The sequence below is a fragment of the Heloderma suspectum genome, chromosome 3 (genome assembly GCF_057233095.1).
Source record: "Heloderma suspectum isolate Gila_16-S chromosome 3, 16-S_ref, whole genome shotgun sequence".
NCBI classification, from domain to species: Eukaryota; Metazoa; Chordata; class Lepidosauria; order Squamata; family Helodermatidae; genus Heloderma; species Heloderma suspectum.
The window spans coordinates 275,953,648-275,975,175 of record NC_139460.1 but is presented as its reverse complement, the minus strand read 5'-3'; the positions used below and the strand labels follow the sequence as shown (position 1 = coordinate 275,975,175).

General features: G+C 43.3%; 1 protein-coding gene across 2 annotated transcripts in view; it reads left to right on the top strand.

The window, feature by feature from the left end:
• NMNAT3 (nicotinamide nucleotide adenylyltransferase 3) overlaps positions 1-21,528 on the top strand; it is a 72,077-nt gene that overhangs the window by 13,631 nt on the left and 36,918 nt on the right. Inside the window, exons 2-3 of one of the 2 annotated variants that reach the window (XM_084847081.1) lie at positions 14,291-14,378; positions 15,745-15,888. In XM_084847081.1, coding sequence (XP_084703207.1) covers positions 15,780-15,888 — 109 coding nt within the window. In that variant the 5' untranslated portion in view covers positions 14,291-14,378; positions 15,745-15,779. The remainder of the gene's footprint in view (positions 1-14,290; positions 14,379-15,744; positions 15,889-21,528) is intronic. The other variant, XM_084847082.1, reaches the window with a different exon arrangement.

Sequence of the window (21,528 nt, the reverse complement as noted above, 5' to 3'; positions counted from 1 at the left end):
CACCTAGTGCCTCTTCTTGCAATAAGTGTCAGGGTGGACACTGAGCCCATAGAATCCCAGAGTAGTTCTGATTCTGAGGAAGAGCAGCCGCTCCTGGGAGAGGAGCGTGCTCATCCTTCCCAGGGCCAACAGCTGACAGAGATTCCTCCCACCGGCATTCCTAGCATAGATAGCAGTCCTGGGAGTGACAGAGCGCGGGAAGCAGACTTGCTGGACGCGCGATGCCGACGCAGGGAGCGGCGCCAAATGGAGGGCGCGGAAAGGAGGCGTAGTGCCTGGTTGGCGCGCAAACAACGGTTGCGCCCAGAGGATCCAAGGGAAAAGGGGAGGGACTCTCCCTAGCCCATAAGTTCAGGGTCTGCCAGTGATTCTCCTTCAAACGGGGACCAACTGTTCCAACTTAGGGCATAGGCACTCTGCTGCTCATATCTAGTTGCTAACGGTAGAGTTGTTAAGTTGTAAAAGAGGAATAAAGCTTTGAAAAGAATCCCTTTGTCTGTGTCTGGACTTAGCTACTGGATTAGACTGAGAGAGGCCTCCAAGGAGCCCTTGACAATATGGTTATGAATGATAGGGACTGTTAAAAGAGCCCATTGCAAAGAACGGGATGGGCACATCGGGAAACTCTTGGGTAATTATGCCAGACTATACTGCCTTCCCCAACCTGGTGCCCCCTAGATGTTTTGGACTAGAACTCCCAGCATTTCCAACCATTGGCTATGCTGACTTAGGACGATGGGAGTTGAAGTCCAAAATATCTGGAGGGCACCAATTTGGGGAAGGGTGAGATAATGGGACCTGAAATTTGGCTTGGTCCTAATTGAGCTTTTCACATCATTGTTCCTTTATTCCTACCGTTTCATGGTCATGGTTGGAAATGGACAATTTTTATTTGCTTGAATATTAGATAAGCAAAGGCTCTGCAGCTAAGTACTATATAATTAAATCACTATTAGACATGGCATATTTTTAGAATTACAGGAAAGTGCACAATTAAATTCCAATTAGTTTTTTTGTTATAAGTTGACAGAAACTTGAAAAAGTTGAATAGTCTGATAACATTAACATTTCTGATTTTATTATCTGAGATACTACATTTGTCAGTATAGAGAATGTAAAAAGTAAAAAGTGTAAACAAACAACACATTTTTTTCTTAAAAGAGGGGCAGGATCCAATGTTACAAGAGTGGACTTACACTTGAGTGTCAGACTTTCTCCTCTACTCCTCCCTGCAGCCTCCACACCCTCTCAGTATCTGCTTGAGATGGTCCCCTAATCCTATGGAGCAGATTTTGAGGGTGCATGGGGCGGGGTACAGAAGAGAGGGAGCTGTCCCTCTCCCCATTCCACTGATGGAAGCAGTTCAGTCAGCAGAAGGTGGTGAAGTTGGCCCAGGGGCTATCTATATGGCAGAAATGACATTTGAGTGCCAAGTTCTCACTGCGAGTTTCTTGGATTTACAATCCCAGTCTCCAGCAGGAAAACAGGCTGTGCTAAGGGCATGCTGTCTCCACTGTTGCCTCCACTGTTTCTCCTTGTCCATCCTTACTGGAAACTAACGTCTGTGCTGTATTTCTGCATTGGGTTAGAATTCAGCTAGATTTGAGAGTTTAAAAAAGAATTAAAATAATCTTTACAACTGGTTCAAAATGTGAAAAGCTGGATTGAGTGCGTTTGTGTTAGTGATTGTGTTTGGATTATTCAGCTATGAACTACACCAAATATGAAACACAGTCTTATAGTCAGAAGAGATTGCAACTTCAAGAGAATGATAGGCTGTCCCAAAGAGCTGTCTATCTCTGCTAGACTCTCGAGACTTTGGAATTCGTGATATGAAGACATAGTGCTTCTTGAGTGTTAGGTGTTGTGCCAATGGATGAAATATTGCCACTTGCTGTTTAGGGTTGATTTTATTTAAATCAAATTGATTTAAATCATGATTTAAATTACTTCTTTGAAGGGCTCAATTTTAATGATTTAAATCACAGTTTAAATCACCAGTGAGGAAGATTCTATTTAATCATATTTTTTTTAGTAGAAGTATATTATTGTTTAATATAGTCTTAATACATATTCAGAGATGTAGGTTTCATTAGAAGGTAGGCACACACTAAGCAATTATTTTGAATTGTTTTGAGATTCTCATAAAAATACTTTTAATTTTTTTAAAATTAATATTTTTAAAAAAATTAAAAATTATCAAATGATGATAATTTGATCATTTTAGTACTAAAGAAGAATGACCTTGTGAAGTTGTTCAGGAGATGAACCAGCTCCAACTGTTCAATTAATCATGATATTTTTGTCATAGAATCATGGAATAGTAGGGTTGGAAGGAGCCTACAAGACCATCGAGTCCAACCCCCTGCTCACTGCAGGAATCCAAGTCAGAGTATCCCTGACAGATGGTTGTCACCACCACCAAACAGGGTTTTAAACTGTATTAATAAGATTGTTTATTCTTAAGTTAGTTTTCTTCTTCAACAAACAACATCATTAACAAAACACGCACATGAATTTTTGTGGAGGATACATGCAGCAGAAGTTTCCTCAGGAGTCAGGACTGAATGAATATGTTCTGTTCACTTTTGGTTTCATTTTCAAATCCCCTCCCTTGTATTTATATCTAAATTCCTCCTTGTTCAGATCTACTCCATCTCCCGAAATTCTCTGTTCATTGACCTTCCCTATCTTTGCACTTCGAGAGAGGCAAGGCCTTGAGAGAGAGACTTCACCTGCAGTACAGAATAGGACTGATCAGGTTATCTCCTATCTCCATAAAATGCTGTTAACATATTCATAGAATTTAATTAGAAGTTATATAATTAGTATTAGTGATGATATCTTTGACCTAGGCTCTTTTTTTTACCAGTTGTTTTAAGAAAATTTCAAAATTGGATTTAAATAAAAACAATCGGATATTTTGATTAAAAAAAAATTGATTTTTATCAACTCTGTTGCTGGTTAAAACCAATGCTTTATACCCCAAAATAAAATGGACACTTGACAGCCTGCAACTGAAATGTAATTGATGGGAGTTTTAAAAGTGACATAAAACATCACACAATATGCTAATACTGAATTGTTTACACAGGGGATGATAAAGTTACAATGCACAAGTTGCTTTGTATGGAAGATTTTTTGAAAAACTTTTACAGGACTTGTGTAAAAGACTTAGATTTTAGCAATCTGTACCCTGCTGTTCTGCAATTTAATATCCAGGTCAGTCTGTGTAACTGATTATGAAAAGGCTCAGATTATTACTGTTATTGTAATGCAGTCACGATTTGAAAAAGGTCCCTAAACTATTCATTTTATGCTTTAAATAAAATACAAATGTGTTAATGTTAGAAGCCTAGAATACAATCGCTAGTCCACACTCAGCTTCAATTCGCATGATCACCAAACCATATAATATTAGTTCTCCTTAGCCATTCTCCCTGCTCTTATGAATCTCCCCTTCCTTTCCTGGTTAGTAATAGTCCTATTTGAAGATTCCTTCCACACATTTCTAATTGCATGGGACACACATTTGTAATTGCATGGGAGAGGAGCGTGGGATCATGTCAAGTGCTGTCCACATGCGGGGAAACATTTTTAAAGGGGAGTCTGCTGTACACATGTAGGCATCCCCCGTGATTAGGAATGACCCTGCTGCATGCCAGGGCCAGCCCTGTTGCAGAGATCCAGTTACACTTTACAGCAAGGGTGCAGAACCGCAGGGCCATGGGCCACATCCAGCCCTCTGGGATTTTCATGGTGGCCACACACCCTTTCCCCCACTCTAAAAGGATGAAATGCTTTGAAAGGCATAGTCACCACCAGTGAGAGCTTTAACCTAAATATGCTGGTGTTTTAGCAAGTTTGGCCACATCCACCACTGCACGGTGGCTCCTGAGAAGTTCTCGGAAATGACATTTGGCCCTCAGGCTGAAAGAGATTTGACGCCCCTGCATTACCACCTGCAAGTAAGATGCAACATGGGACCTGAAAAAGAGTCTAAAGACAGGAGGAGAGTTAATCTAAGCTGAAAAGCTAGCGGAGCCTTCAAGCAGGGCCTACTGCTTCCATAATCTGTCAATTGAAGCTACCAGTGTAAAGGGTAGAATGCTTGACACCAGCAAATTGGCTCAAATTGTGCCATACCGCCTTTAACAGGAAGACCAAGCTCGAACAACCTTGGAGGTGACAGACTTATTCAAATTCCTCTGTTGAAAGACCTGGACAGCCAGCCCCTCCTGCTCCTCGAAATGCCTCTGGGGAGTTCTTCAGGTTTTATATACTGTGAGCCCTCTTGGGTAGACAATTCCACGCAAAGGTAGCTTTCACTATTGGAAATTGCTGGGGGGCTCACAAGAGCTGCCACTTTTCAACAATCTTCTAGTAAAAGATAGCTGCTAGGAAGGGAACTGTGAAAAGGCCTTTAAAGTTGAGTGATCTAATATCAGAATCATAGAATAGTAGGGTTGGAAGGGGCCTACGGCCATTGAGTCCAACCCCCTATGCCAGTTGATTACTCTTCATATAAAGTATAGGGAGTAACACATATTCCCTTGCTGTCCCACCTGCTTATTGCTTACTTTCAATTATTCTTGCAAGATTCACTCTGGCTCTCAGTCCAGTGTACCTGTATGCTTCTTCCCCTTCATTTTACTAATGTTACAGCACGTCCAGGAGCTCATAAATTAAAATGCAAGCACAGCACTATATCATAGATACTCATAATTAATCATAAAGGTCTCCAATAACTTATTATTTCAGCAGAACCTTCTGTGGTCACTGGTATTACCATTTGTTATTGGTACCTTATAGGAACAGGAAGAATCTATGTACAATTTCTTATGAAAATGGTAGTTTTTCTTTTTATCTTTTGAAATGTTTTTATGGGGGTAAAACATAACTTGTGCTTTGGTGAAGGTATCTGATTGCTTGGTTTGCATGGCTATATATAAATAAAATAACAGGAAAATGACTGTCAGGTTCATGTGGCTCTCCGTCACCCCTGCCCTCTCTCGTCCTCTTGTGCACTGGCTTCAGTACTTCAGTTCTGGCTGTCTGCTTGCACTAGCAAGTGCAAAGGTAAAAATATGTGATTTTAAACCAGAGTTCCCTGTTAAGTCTGAAACAGATAATTCTGGTTTAATGCTGAATTACTAAACAGGAACAAACCGTGGTTTCAGTATTTGGTTGATAAACTGACATTAAACCAGGCTTTCCCATTTTGGAAGTATTGGGAATTCTGGTTTAAATGGACCAGGAGTGAAGTGCCGAAGATGGAGCACAAAAGGAGGAGGTAAGAAGAGGGGCAAGGGAGGAGAAGACCTGCTTCTTTTTCCTGGATAACAAACTGGGATTATAAGGACTACAGTCAGGGCCAGAGACATTGGAACAAGGATAACTGTTTTGGCAGTTGGCCTCTGTACACCACCACATTGAAGTTGAAAGGAAGCACAGCCAGATGGGAGTGAAGTCAGGACTTTCAGCTGTAATTCAAGGGGTTGGACAAAAGTGGGGCACTAACCATTCAGGAAGTACAGCCAGTGGCATACACACACACCCATCGTTGGTGGCTCATAAGTAATGGAACAAACCAACATCACTTCAAACTTAAGGGTTGCCTTTAATAGCTGGATGAAAATCCTTTGCAGTCGATGACTGCCTGGTTCTGAGTGTTACATTTGCATTTGGTAGCTGTTCACTGGAACTCCCAACATGAGGTCCAAAGAGGTGTCCATGCAAGTGAAGGAGGCCATCATTAGCCTGAGGAAACAAAATAAACCCAGATGGGAGTGAAGTCAGGACTTTCAGCTGTAATTCAAGGGGCTTGACAAAAGTGGGGCACTAACCATTCAGGAAGTACAGCCAGTGGCATACACACACACCCATTGTTGGTGGCTCATAAGTTGACTCCCATGGACATGACCAAATGCTGAGTTTCCTCCCTTGAGATGCTTTGCCAGACCTTTACTGCAGCTGCCTTCAGCTGCTGCTTGTTTGTGGGTCTTTCTGCCTTCAGTCTTGTCTTCAGTAAGTGAAAAGCATGCTCTATTGGGTGGAGATCAGGTGACTGACTTGGCCATTGAAGAGCATCCCACTTCTTTGCCTTGAGAAACTCTTGGATAGCTTTTGCTGTATGTTTTGGGTCATTATCCATCTGCAATATGAAGCAGCGTCCTATCAGTTTGGCAGCATTCGGCTGAATCTGAGCAGAAAGTAGAGCCCTATATACTTCAGAATTCATCCTGCTGCTTTTATCAGCAGTCAGGTCATCAATAAACACCAGTGAACCGGTTCCATTGGCAGCCGTACATGCCCATGCCATAACACTGCCTCCACCATGTTTGACAGATGATGTGGTATGCTTTGGATCATGAGATGTTCCTTTCCTTCTCCATACTTTTCTCTTCCCATCCTTCTGGTACAAGTTAAACTTGGTTTCATCAGTCCAAAGAATCTTATTCCAGAACTGGGTAGGCTTTTTTAGGTGTTTGCTGGCAAAGGCTAATCTGGCCTTTCAGTTTTTGAGCGTTACCAGTGGTTTGCACCTTTTTGTGAAGCCTCTGTATTTACATTTATAAAGCCGTCTCTTGACTGTAGATGTTAACAATGACATGCCTACCTCCGCAAGAGTGTTCTTGACCTGGCTAGATGTTGTGAAAGGGTTCCTCTTCACCATGAGCAGAATTCTGCGGTCATCCACTTTAGTTGTCTTCTGTGGTCTTCCAGGCCTTTTGCTGTTGCTGAGCTTGCCAGTTAATTCCTTCTTTTTCAGGATGTTCCAAACTGTTGTGTTGGCCACTCCCACTGTTTTTGCTATCTCTCTGATGGGCTTATTTTGTTTCCTCAGCCTAATGATGACCTCCTTCACTCACATGGACACCTCTTTGGACCTCATGTTGGGAGTTCCAGTGAACAGCTACCAAATGCAAATGTCACACTCAGAACCACCTCCAGGCCTTGTATCTGCTTGATTGGTCATGGGGTACCCAGGAAACAGGCCACACCTGACCATGCAGCTGCTTGTTAGCCATTCGTTCCATTACTTATGGGCCCCCAACAATGGGTGTGTGTGTATGCCACTGGCTGTACTTCCTGAATGGTTAGTGCCTCACTTTTGTCAAACCCCTTGAATTACAGCTGAAAGTCCTGACCTCGCTCCCATCTGGATGTGTTTCCTTTCAACTTCAATGTAGTGGTGTGCAGAGGCCAACTGCCAAAGCAGTTATCCTTGCTCCAATATTTCTGGCCTTGACTGTATTTAAACTACCACAGCATAAGGAAGATTTAAATTGGAGGCAGATTATAGAGGAGGATGCATGTTAGTATCTCTCTCTCTCTCTCTCTCTGCAGCAGTTTATCACTATGATATAAGAAACTGGAATTTGAGTATTACCTGTTTTAATCTGTAGCTGTACATTTTACAAACTTCAGTTTTAGCAATTCACTTCATTGAAAATTCACATATTAATAATCCTTGAAAATACACATGTGCCTAGGGCCCTACATCTGTCCTGTTCACTTACAAAGCAGGGAGGGATCTACTCTTTACATTAAAAGTGGTGGTGGTGGGAAACAAACCCTGTTCACCCTTCTGTACCTTAACCTCACTATGTTCCACCACTTTAAACAGTTTTCTTCCAGCCTTTCTTTGGAAATGTGCCATTCTGGGAGAAAACTGCTTAAAGTGCAGCGAGGAAAGAGAATGGGTTTGGCTGCTTTCCCTCATGGCTAATGTAAAGAATAGACCTGTCCAGTCCCTGCTTCATATTTGGGCTTTCTTCACATGGACCTTTTATCCTGCGATTGAGATTGCTCCTTCATGGAAGTTTTCAGGCTCTTTACATGATGCTGTGAACCTCCAAGGCGCCTCCTGCACTAAATGCCCTTTGTTCCGTTTTTAAATAGATTGCAGATAATGAGCTCTCAAACTACCCCATTGTGTTCTGCTTCAGTTTCCTCCGTGAAAAGGGTTAAAATGGCAAGAAGAGGAGCGAGATCAATGGAAGATAATGGAAGACTCAGATACGGAGAGAAGGGGGGGTAAAGGGGCGGGGGGAAAGGAAGCAGGTAAAGGGAGTCGATGTGATCCTGCATTTAAAACGGAAGCAGAAAGCCCCATTTTAACTGCATGATTTTAGGCTGGTGTAGAGATGCCCTTGAACAGGGTAGACACATAGATGCCCTGACATATCTGTTTTGACCCTCCAGTTCAAGATGCAGTGAAGGCTTTGGTTGGGATGAAATAATGTTAACATGCAAGATCATACAAATGGAGTAGAAACAACGTGGGTGGGATATGCCCAGCTATGTCCTGGTTGTGATGTGGGTACTTAGGTTTATGTGCTTATTGAGCAGAGTTGGGTATTTTTAGCTGAAGATCTTTCCTTTGTCTTCACTGTCATTGTAGACATTTCAGTGCTCTACAACTATGAAAGAGAATGAAGTATTTCTAAAGCATTGCTTTGAAGCAGTAAACCTTACAGCTATGTATCTTCTTCTGATCTGATGCTGTACCAGCACATCTTTATTTAAAACACAATTGCCTGTTTTGGTTCTTGGTTGTTTTTTTTAATGATTTCCTGAGGGTTGGTTTATATCTGGAATTCCAAAGGCCTCAATTTTACTAGAAGTCTTTGTAATGGAAATTCAAACCCTACGTTTCAAGTGGATGCTTATAGGACAGGTGCTGATCTCCTTTCAATAAGATACCTGTTCTGCAAATATGCTGAAATCAGGTTGTGGCCTCACTCTCTCAGCAGTGTGGCAGCAAACTGATTTTGCCATACGAAATGCCATGCAACATTTTTCTCCCCGTCTCAGAACCCAGGGTCATCCTTCACACAGCACATAGTTAAACTATGGAATTTGCTACCACAGGATGGCCACCACTTTGGATGGCTTTACAAGGGGGGTGGACAAATTCTTGGAGGAAAAGGCTATGAACGGCTACTAGTCCCGATGGCTATATGCTACCTCCAGTACCAGAGGCAGTGAGCCTATGTACACCAGTTGCTGGAGAATATGGATGGGAGGGTGCTGTTGCACTCATGCCATGCTTGTTGTCTCCTGGTTGACAGCTGGTTGGCCACTGTGTAAACAGAATGCTGGACTAGATTGACCCTTGGTCTGATCCAGCATGGCTCTTATGTTATTATGAAGACAGCTTGAAGGCACAACAGTTACTTGGAAAGTATAACCTTTATCTGAAATAATTGCTGACCTGTGTTTGACAAGCTTGCTCACCCTTCTTGTCATGGTGAAACTTCATCCAGGCTCTGGTGAGCAGTACAAGGCTTCCTCCTAATGCTGAAGCAACAGGGGGGAAGGATGATCTCCACTCCCTTCCCACCCACACACATGGGTGGATGTCTTTGTTTTAGCTTTGCATTTGCCAGTTCAAGCAAAGAGCAAAAACAAACTTCTGCCTCTCCTCTCTGGCTCCAAGCTCCGGGGACAGCACAGGCAACTTGGGTTGCTTCTACACTGCTGCGTGCTGGAGTTCTAACCATCTGGCAGAAGCAGAGAAAGGCCACCCCTCTCTGCTGCCCCACACTGATTCTGAGTAGGAGAGAGACAGCAGAAGCTTGTCTCTGTATCTGCTGGGAAAGGATTGGAGTTCCAGCTGCCCAACTGCCTTCACTGCCCCTCACCTCTGTAGCCGCTAGGGGTGTCGGAGAAATCTGCAATGGAACCAAATTAATTCGGATTTTTTATGAATCCGACCCACAGATTCTGCAGTGGACTGGCTTTTCCCCTGTCAGGTGGATTCCATAGGCTTGTAGACCGTTTTTCTAACCTTTGGGAATTTTGCGCAAATTTAGTCATAGAAAAATACAGGAAAAAAACTAGGGATGTCAGAGAATTCCGCCACGGATCTTGGTGAGGCCAAATGCCAGTGCATTCGGCCCCCCGAAATCTGTGGTGGAACGGCCTGCCCCCCCCCCGCGGATCCCCCCCGCGGATCCCCCCCGGGATGAGACTTACCTGGGGCGGATGTTCCGGGTGGCGGTGGCTTCAGCAGCGGCGGCTGCGGCGGCTAGTCTTCCGACCGGCTGCCACTGCCGCCGCCATTTGCAGTCTTGTCATTTTGGGTTGCTGTTTTTTTTTTTACAGAGACGTGATAGGCTACATAAAGACTTACGTAGTCTATCACATCCCGGTTAAAAAAAGAAAGACGCGTACGCAAATGGCGGCGGCTACGGCCGCCACCATTTGCGTTCCTTATTTTTCGCTGTAATAGTCTACGTAAATATTTACGTAGACTAAGACAGCGAAAAATAAGGAACGCAAATGGCGGTGACCGTAGCCACCATCTTTTTTTTTTTAACCGGGATGTGATAGGCTACGTAAGTCTTTACGTAGCCTATCACATCTCTGTAAAAAAAAAAAAGCCGTAGCCGCCATTTGCGTATGCCGTTTTTTTTACCCAGCAGCCACCGCAGCCGGAAATCCGGCTGCAGACGGCCGTGGCCTGGCCGGCTGCTCCGCGGAGCCACCGCGGAGCAGAGCCGGCCATCAAGGATTCCGGGGGGGAGGACTGGATTGCCTTCCCCCCCATCGAGGATTCCGGGGGGAGGGACGGAACGCCTCCCCCACACACACCATGAGCAGAATCCGCGAAAAGGTAAGTCACTTTCCTAAAAAAAAAAAAAAAGGGGCAAACATGCACATTTCCCCCATAGGCTAATGCGTGAAAATGCACATTTGGGGGAATGTGTACATTTTTGCATGTGCAAATTTGCACAAATTCGGAAACTTAAAAAATCGGTTCTGTCGATGGGTGGACGACGGAACAAAAGGCACCTGACAATTTGCGAAACACAGACAAAACGGATTTTACACAGTCCGTACATTCCTAGCAGCCGCTGGCTCCTACGGGGTGGTGGTGGTGGTGAAGGCTGTCATGGGGAAGTGTCCCCTGCATCTGAGGAGTCAGGTAGAGGCACATCCTCTGGGCTGGACAGCCCTGGCACAGCAGGAGTTGGGTTTATGGAGGGAGCCTCCCCTGCCTTTTCAGAGCCAGAGGATGGGTCAAGACTCGGGAATATGACAGACCCCGTCATGCGGATGTGTGAAGAGGTCTACAGTCTCCTCCTTTTTTGTCTCTCTTCTGTATGTACAAGTGTAGGGGAAATATTCCTTGGCCTGTTTCTTCTTCCTTGGCATTTTTTGTGATTATTGGCTTGCCTGCTTAATAGGGGCAATTCTTAGGAAACACATTCTTCCAGAGAATGCACAATGTATGCAGATTTTATTCCACAGTGTTGTGAGCTTATTTGAAAAAAAAGTGCAAAATGTCTCTTGACGTACATTTATATCTAAGCAGGGTTTTGCTAACTTGATAGTGCTTCTTTGGTCTTTAAGCAAAGCGAAGTTGTTTCAGGGCCTTTGTTAATGGCCCTTAATGTACAATGTTTGTTGTTACAGAAACTGCAGTAAAAGCTGCAGCTTCACAGCAATCATACATTTTCAATTAGGCTTTCATTAGTTTACAACTGTATACCAGAATTTTCTCAGCAAGAATAAAATGCACACATTCACTTATTTGCTGAGTGTTTTTGTGAGTTTGTAGCTATAGCAAATCAGCTATATTGGAAAAAAAGAAATGCAAATGGATTCTTTGGGATTGTTTGGTTCTGTATATATAGGGCTGCTCACAATTTGTTCTTGTTGGAGGAAGATTTTGCCATTCATCCAAAGAGTTGGCTATTAGGGATATTACCTTCTTTTTTACCCCTGAGAAGAACCAGGGCTCAATACTGGCAATTTGAGAGGCTTTTGCAGAATGCCACGAGCCATTGCTTTTAGGCTAGAGCCAAGTGAAACTGATTTTCTTTTCAGCTTCTTCAGTGCAGCTAAGGAAGCTTTCTCAGAGGAAAAATAAATTGACCAGCCTTGTCCTTAAATACAGGAATCATATTTTATGTTGTGGAAATACCAGTTACAGGATAAGGTTTCCCTAGTGTTAGATTTCCCTTGAGAGCTCTAAGGCATTTTTTTTCTTTCTCTTTTTTTCCTTTGTTACTGTATTGTTCAATCTTAGAGATAAATAGAATTTTATCTTTAAAAAAATGCCCTGTGGATATCCTGTTTGTATACAGCGTGACATAACTTGAATGTTTCAGATATAAGCAATATGTATTTCTTCCCAACTCATTTCCACTATTTCCGATGTTCAGGAGGTGAGTGTCATTGCTTATGTGGCCAAAATAGTGCCACCTATGCACAAAAAGGAGTTATCAGCAGGCTTGGGGGAACCCCAAAGTTTGCAGAAGTACAAAACATCTTTATAAAGAAAAGAACCTGGTTGGAGAGAAGGGATCCAAACAGCCCAGTGAGGACTAACTGTACTTCATGGCCCTGAAATGCTGATGGAAAACCACAAGGGAATGAAATGGAGCAGCTGGAATCCTAAACAGCAGCCGAGGCTGGCCCAAGATATTTTTCTGCCTGAGACAAAGAACATGATGGTGCCCCCTCCCATTCTGTGTACAAAAGCTGACTGGATGACCGTTAAAGCTTTCTTCAACAGCAGTGATGGAATAGCATCCTCTGCCACACCTGAAGGGAGCAGACTAGCTTAGGGGGTGCAGGACAGGGCACTTTTATCCTGCGATTGAGATTGCTCCTTCACGGAAGTTTGCAGGATCTTTACATGACACCGTGAACCTCCAAGGTGTCTCCTGCACTAAATGCCCTTTATTCTGTTTTAAATAGATCGCAGATAATGAGATATCAAATTACCCTGTTGTGTTCCACTTCAGTTTCCTCCGTGAAAGGAGTAAAAGTGTAAAAGAAGAGGGGCGAGATCAATGAAAGATAATGGAAGATTCAGATATGGGGAGAAGGAGGGGGGAAAGGAAGTGGGTGAAAAAGGGAGTTGTGATCCTGCATTTAAAATGGAAGCAGAAAGCCCCATTTTAAATGCAGGATGTTAGGCTGGTGTAGAGATGACCTGTGTGGCACCCACAGCTCTGTCCTCTAGCACCTTGCTGCTGCCTCTCAGCATCTGCCGCCTGATGCAACTGCCCCACTCTGCCAAATGGTAGGGCCAACCCTGACAGCAGCACTCCATGCTGCAAGATGGTTTTCCAAATCCCAGTTGTGATTGTACCAGTGACAGATGTTTCAGTCAACCAGATGAGTCAGCAGGTCTAGTTCATAGGCAGACTCCTAGAACTAGGCCAGAGAACCCATGACCCCTAAATTCACTTCTGCTTCTGATTTGGTATCCCATTTATTTATATTATCATTATCAACAGTGAACAGAGCTAGAGCTTTGCACGGGTTGGAATAGCCATAGGTTTGATACAACAAAGCCTTCAAGTAAACTTATACAGTTGTCAGAGCTGGATGCATTGTGAAGTCCAAGCGTCTGAGTGAAGCCAACTCTGCTGGCACTCCTAGGCACAGTCCCTGCCATAGTGCACCCTATAAGCCCCCTTTGTCCTCTCCATTCCCTTGAGAGGGGCAGCCCCACAGCAGGGGGCAGGCATAGAATCCCTGTCTCTTGGCCTACCGATCAGCACTGGCTTCAAACTCTATGGATTGCAAAGCTTCCCATCACAGGCGTTCCTTGACTTGTAATTGTACTACTCTGTTCTACTGTTCTTCTAATGTTTAAAATGTGTTTTTATTGTATATTGGTTTTTACATTGGTTTTTATATTGTATTTTATGTATTTTTATGTAAACTACTTAGAGATCTTAGGATATCAAGTGGTATATAAATACATTTTAAAAATAAATAAGGGTGCTGGTTAGGGAAATCTGCTCCTAGTGGCTGAAGATGGTACTCCAGGCTTCAAACGCATAGTCACATTTAAAGTAATTAAAATTAATCAGTGTAGTTTAAAAACAAAATAACTCAGAGGTGCACACCCCTAGCATCCCCTTAGTATGCATGCCATGTTTCAGATGTCTGTTTCATGGTCGTGGCGCAGACAGACACACAGACATCATTTTTTAATTTTTATTGAGTATTATTGTTATTTACTAGCAATATTTCTGTACTGCTTCTCATTTGCACAAATCCCAAAGCAATTTGAGGAATGAATTGGCCACATCTTTCCAGAAGCCCACATGGAAGCTTCTGGAAATGCCTCTGCAAGGTGACATTCAGGTACAGTGATTTCCCACTTTTCTGTACTGCATGGAGAGCTTCCATGGATAGAGGAGATTCTCCTCTGCATAGAGTTGCCCTCTATGTGTAGACGGCACCAAAAGTGGCAACGAAAAGTGTCGGGTTACCATGCTTCCTCTCCTCACATGTGTATTCTCCCCTAATTTAGAAAACCTGGCATAGTTCAAACGGGCTGAAGCATCTGGAATTCCCTTTTATGTAGACAGTGGTTGTTCTTGCAGAATAGCAAGTTTGAGGTAATGTTTTGAATATTCACTTTTTAAAGAAACATGGAATATTTGCAGTTCAGAACTTGGGTAGAAGGTTGACAGAATCAGACCAGGACACAAACTAAGACGGGAATGGAATCAAATTGTGTTTAAAATTATTCATCCGAAACCTCTTGTGTGCCTTCACAGGTTTTAATGTCTTTGGAGATTATACAGAAAAGTCACTGAATTGAGAATTCTGTTTTAGCACTTTAGGGCCAAACTGACGACACAAGAAATGTGTGATTGCATTTCTTGTGTTTTCTTATTAAAGCAGAAGTAAATGCAGGAAGCGGGGGAGCCACCGCACATGGGATGGGGATGGGGACAGTGGGGTCAAGCTGCACTATGGTCCTGATGAAAATCATCCCATTCCCACCCCCCAAGCTGCTATTCTCTCAGGAAGGGAAGCTGCTGTTAGCAACAATAGCAGCTTTCTCCCTGGAGCAATTAGCAGCCTCAGTGTCTGGTTTCAGTTATGCTGTAATGAAAGCAGATCCCATTCTCTGTCTGTCACCACGTATATATTTATTTGGCTACAACTTTTTGCAAGCTTAAATTATGCACTATGTTTGAAAATGCTCATTGTGATCATGATCAACCAAAACTGTTCCTTGTAGTGGTAATGGGGGAGTATTCCATAGATTATCCCTCCCCAAGGTGGTGCCCTCCAGATGTTTTGGACTAGAACTCTCAGCATTCCTGACCATTGACCATGCTGGCTGGAGCTGATGGGAGCTGAAGTCCAAAACATCTTGAAGGCACCAGATTGGGGAAGACTGGTCGTAGATAAAGGCCCCATCAGTGCAGAGGATAAAGTGACTGAATCAATGCTGATACCAAAAAAAAAGACCTTTCTGTGAGGATGGGAGAAAATTATTTATGAAATCACTTGCACAGAATATTTATGACTTTATTGTATTTTATTCTGTGTTGTGATCTACTCTGTGGAACCCATGGGACAATGTCATGGGGGTAAATGTTAAAAATAACTGATATAATGCATTTGTGTCTTTCTGCCCTTTTAAAAACTAATTTAAATAAAAGCGTTGATTTTAGCGTTAGTATTTATGATAGCCTTCCCCAACCTGGGTCCTTTCAGATTTTTAGGACTACAACTCCCATCACCCTTGAGCATTGGCCATGCTTTCTGGGGTTCATGGGAGTTGTAGCCCACAACATCTGGAGAGGCCTAGTTTGGGGAAGGCTGCCTTATGGTATACGTTCTGTTCACCTGTTGTGAACGAGTGATGGACTCTTTGAAAATGATGGTTTATTGCTTATTCTTTTGAGTAACAACTTTAGAAAGCTCAGAATTGGGTGAGCTATATTGATTGTTGTTTTTCTTCTTAAGGTGAGAGGTGTTGCAACTGAATATTGCTTGCCTAGATGAAGCATCTGACACCCCTCGTCCTTCTTGCCTGTGGCTCCTTTAACCCCATAACAAATATGCACATGCGTTTGTTTGAACTGGCGAAAGATCACCTTCATCAAACAGGTCAGTTTATGAACCTCTCCAGAAGATTGGTCTGCTGTTCTGGAATAAGGAAATGTTCAGATCTTTGAAATCTGGGAACGTTTCACATCATTTCCACACATTTTTATTCCTCTTAATTAAAGTTCAAGACTTAGATCAGATATTTCACAGCATACTAAATAGAGATTTTTGCACCCTTATCGCCTCTTGAAATAAGGCACAAAATCTGTAGATATAAAATAGGATTTTCACACCATTACACTGAAGTTTTGTCAATGGTTTAGTGGCATAGTTGCATATTTAAATGAAATGAAAACAGGATTACTCCTTACTCCACTTTTTTTTTTTTTGGAGGAGCAAAGAAACACATTGCAATGTCACATCTATCTTATCATTTAATCTAAATAAACTAGAAAGAAATTGGGAAAACACAGTGCACATTCATTAAAGGTGCTTCCAAACAGATGGCTCCTAGTGCTGCCAACCAAAAGACAGCAGCTATTCCATCTTTTCCTCCTTAATGTATTTTTTGTGGGGGGAGGAAAAGACAGGAGAAGCAGTGAGGAAAGATTGGAGGATTACAACTGGGAGACAATAGGGCTGTTTGCATGACACGACAGGCCACCGTGGGTTAGCCTGTGGCATGTGAGGCTGCCATTTTGAATATGCAATCCCCACTTCAGGGTTCTTGTGTTGTGTGAACCTGGTGAGCATAGATTGTGTGAGGGTTAAACAACCCTCACATAACCCATGGTCTCTTTTATGGTTTAATCCTCGCATAACCCATGCTTGCACGACAACCTCCAAGTGGGGGTTGGATATACAACACAATGCATGACAAGCCACAGCAAGTTATCCAAACCCGGTCAATGACATCTGGATCCCGTCCCCCTGTAAAATTCCATGAATGAGGCAGGGTGATTGCATGATGAAAGCACCTTATGATGTAGAACTGTTTTATCCCAACAGAATTTGCAAAATAGATTGGAAGAGTAATGATTTAACAGTATCTGTGTTCCACTAAGATGAGCACAATAGCTAATGATCCAGGTAGCTCTTTGAGTCATGTTCACTGAGGTACCAGCAAAAATCCAAGATAGGGAAGACCAGGTAATTTATTAATTTAAAGGACTGAGATTTAGAATCATTGACAGCTGGAGTGTTAGACGTGGATGCTTGGAAACCATCAGGAAACAGTTCAGGAGCAGTCAGCAGATTGATGCATGGGTGATCCAAAAATACTAAAACAATATTAGTGCATTAGGATGCAATCCAATGTATGTTTAGAGAGCGAAATGGCCTATAATGGCTGGCTGGAGGGATGCTGGGAGTTGTAGGACTTTTTTTTCTGGCTTAACATGCATAGGATTGCACCCTTAGAGTACAAAGTCATTCACAGTTAAGGCTTGGAGAACTAGGCCTGAGTAACTGGGAGAATCAGAACCAAATACAATCTCAATTATCAGTGACAACACCAACTGTGATGTTGGAAGCTTTGTTAACGGCTAAAACACCTATGATTACCCTTATGATGTTACAAGACAATTTCAGCAGGAGATTATGGACCAGTTCGCACAACACGACCTGCTCATCATGGGTTATTTAACCCAAGATGAGCTGTGGCATGTGCCAGGTGTGTGCAGCCGCCATTTTGATTGTGCAATTTGCAATCCGTCTGTAACCCTTGAATATCTTACCTTGACCAGGTTCAGATGACAATCCTGATTGGCCTGATCAGGGGTTGCATATTCAAAATGGTGTATTTAGTTAATTAACACAAGATAACCTGCCATGTCATGCGAACTGGGTCAGTGTTTCTTTCCAGTCTCTCCTTTTGTTTTATGTTGTGGGGCCTTTTCAGTTGTAGTGTCCCGATTATAGAATGCCCTGCCCTGAGAGCCTCACCTGGCACCTGTGTTGCCATCTCTTTGGTGCCGGGTAGTCACCGGGTAATTTTCCTAGCCTTTTTAGGCTTTCAGTTTTCAAAATGAGTTAATGCTGTTTAGATTCTTGCGCTGCTGCTGTCCTCTGCTGCTGTTGTTGTCCTCAGCTGTTAGTTTTATTTTCGTTTATGCTGTGGCTGTTTTAATTTGTGTTAGCTTTTACATTATGTGTTTTATTACTTTTGAGTATTTCATAGTTTTAAACTTTATTTGTGAACCCCTCCCATAGAGCTGTGGCTGTTAGGCAGTAAAAAAAAAAAAATGCAATCAGTCAATCAGTGGAACAATTAATTCTTCTTGTTGGTCACTTGTTTATAAAGCATAGGCATCAGTGTAAAAGGAATCTAAAAGAGGAACAAGAATCCAGCCCTGCCCTTATTAAGGTACAAACTGGACATGAATGAACTCTTTGTTGTTGTTGTTATGGAGATAGCAGCACGGAAAGCCCGAATGGCTTAGAAGGGAACATTTAACACTTTCCCGGCCAAGGTCCCAACAAAAAAACCCTGTTGAAGCTGCTATTTCCATTTCAAGGGAAACATCCTTTCACACCATTGGTTCGGAGGCTGCTCAGGCTATCTATATTACCAAAAAAGTGCATGTTAATTACATTCCCTCAATTGATGTCACCTCTAGTTTGACCCTTAATTGTTCAGAACCTTGTTAAAACTCCCTCTGTATCCTTCTGACAAAAGAAGCATACTTGAAGGCACAAGGGTGGTCCAAGCCACCTCCTGGGAATGGCACTCTGGCCTGCACTGCAGAAAGTAATGTCAAGGCAGTCGACTCATATACTGTTATTTGCTCAAGATAGATTCTTCAGTTGCCCTAAGTGAAGGTAATTCCTTGGTAAGCAAAAGGCCGATGAGAGCACCTGGTCATCCAACTTATCTTATTTACCACTGATGCTGCGAAAGCTTATTAGCAAGCCAAACACAAACTGTGGGTTGGGTCCAGACTAGGCTAATTGCACTTAAGTCCCACTGAAATCAATGAGACTTATGAATGAGTAATTTAGGTCCTGTTCATTTCAATAGGTCTTACTCTAAGTAGGACTAACTTGATTCAGCTCATTGATTTTTTGTTGTGGTTTATTCGGTCAGTCGCTTCCAACTCTTCGTGACTTCATGGACCAGCCCACGCCAGAGCTTCCTGTCGGCCATCACCACCCCCCAGCTCCTCCAAGGTCGAGTCCATCACCTCCAGAATATCATCCATCCATCTTGCCCTTAGTCAGCCCCTCTTCCTTTTGCCTTCCACTTTCCCTAGCATCAGCATCTTCTCTAGGATATCTTGTCTTCTCATTATGTGGCCAAAGTACTTCAGTTTTGCCTTTAATATCATTCCCTCAGGTGAGCAGTCTGGCTTTCTTTCCTGGAGTATGGACTGGTCTGATCTCCTTGCAGTCCAAGGCACTCTCAGAATTTTCCTCCAGTACCACAGTTCAAAAGCATCTATCTTCCTTCGCTCAGCCTTCCTTATTGTCCAGCTCTCACAGCCATAGGTTACTACAGGGAATACCATTGCTTTCACTATGCGGACCTTTGTTGTCAGTGTGATGTTTTCTGCTCTTCACTGTTTTATCAAGATTTGTCATTGCTGTCCTCCCAAGAAGTAAGCGTCATCTGATTTCCTGGCTGCAGTCAGTGTCTGCAGTAATCTTTGCGCCTAGAAAGACAAAGTCTGGCACTGTTAGGGATATACGAATGTTCCGCCACGGATCTCGGGGAGGCCGAATGCCAGCGCATTCGGCCCCCCGAGATCGGTGGCGGAACGGCCCACCCCCCCCCGGGATGGGACTTACCTTGGGTGGATCTTCCTGGCGGCGGCGTCTCCAGCAGCGGCTCCAGCGGTGGTGCGGCGGCGGCCGGTCTTCCAACTGGCTGCCGTCGCCGCCATTTCCAGGTTAAAACAAAAAACAAAAAAAGTGAGAGGCTACGTAAATATTTACGTAGCCTATCACGGCTAGATTTTTAAAAAAACACCGTGATAGGCTATGTAAATCTTTACATAGCCTATCACGGCTGATTAAAACAAAAAGCAAAAAAAAAACGCGCGTACGCAAATGGCGGCGCCCATGGCCGCCGCCATTTGCGTACGCTCGGGTTTTTTTGTTTTTTTAAAAAATCATCCATGATAGGCTACGTAAACATTTACGTAGCCTATCATGGCTGACTGCAGGGACGCAAACGGCGGCGGCTATGGCTGCCGCCATTTGCGTCCCTGCTAGCCAGCGGCTGGATGTCCGGCTGCTGGCAGAGCCAGCCGGCGGCTCCGCAGAATTGCTGCGGAGCACAGCCGGCCAGCCAGGTTTCCGGGGGTGGAGGAACGGAGCGCCTCCCCCCCTGGCGAGGATTCCGGGCGGAGGGATGGAATGCCTCCCCACCCACCATCAGCATAATCCCCAAAAGGTAAGTGATTTTCATACATCCCTATTCACTGTCTCCACGTTTTCTCCCTCTATTTGCCAGTTCTCAATCAAGCTGGTTGCCATAATCTTGGTTTTTTTGAAGTTTAACTGCAACCCACCTTTTGCACTTTCTTCTTTCACCTTCGTCATGAGGTTTCTCAGCTCCTCCTCGCTTTCAGCCATCAAAGTGGTATCATCTGCATATCTGAGATTGTTAATGTTTCTCCCAGCGATTTTAGTGATTTTAGTGATTTTAGTAATTAGATTTCAGAGATTTTAGGGCGGCCTAAGTGCAGCTAATTTGGGTTTGTATCCCAATGGTGTCTTCCCACCAGTGGAAGGGACACCGCTGGGGGAACGGATTCCCCTTCCCTCCTACAATGTGCCCCCTAAATATGCTCCAGAGGGTTGGGGGACCTTCTGGAGTAGATTTGGGAATACGCAGGGGTTTACAGGGGAATGGGGAGGACAGAAAAGTCCCACTGTATGAGCGGACTTCTGCTTATGTGACCCCAGTGAATTATTTTTGCTGCAATTTTATTCAACTAATTCTGAATTTCATTTCTTCATGGTTTATAGTACCTATGACTCTGAACTTAAGGGTCATAATGAGTGTAATTCATTGATTCTGTGAGTGCAGTACACTGTTTCAACATTAACACCTACCGGTACACACAGACACGAACATAGGCATGCAGGCAAGCAAGTTGGTGGGACATTAAAGGAATGGGAAGGCTGTGGGTGCCCCCATACCCCATTCACCCCTCACTCTCCACTTGGTAGAAGTTACTCCTTTGGTAACTTTTTATACTATTTTGTTTTCAGTTCCGCACAAAATCATTCTATTTTTTTTCATATTTGCTATTCTAAGTACAGCATTTTATTCACTGTTTCCCAATCGTTAATGTAAGCAACCTTGTCTGTGTACATTAAGAGAATTTCTCTCTTTTCTATTCACACCAGTAGGCAAATGTTATGAAATCACTTCCTAAATGCAATGGATGTGCAAAGGCTTCAGATATACCAGTGAATAGCTAGGAGAATAATGCACCCTTCTGCATTTTATTATTACTCATGTGAAACCTTATTTAACTTTTCATGCCTTGGAATCATGGTTAGATTCCAGCCCTCCTACCACCCCAATAATGTGATTCATTTCCTTGTCCTACAAGTGCCCTTTAGTACTATGCTGATGGTGCCGAATATCTTTTTGTAATTTGTTAGTGCTAATCTGCTCAGACTCCCATGTTCCTCTGCACTGTTATTATCTTGCATGTTTCCTACAATGTAAGGATGGCCAGAAATTAT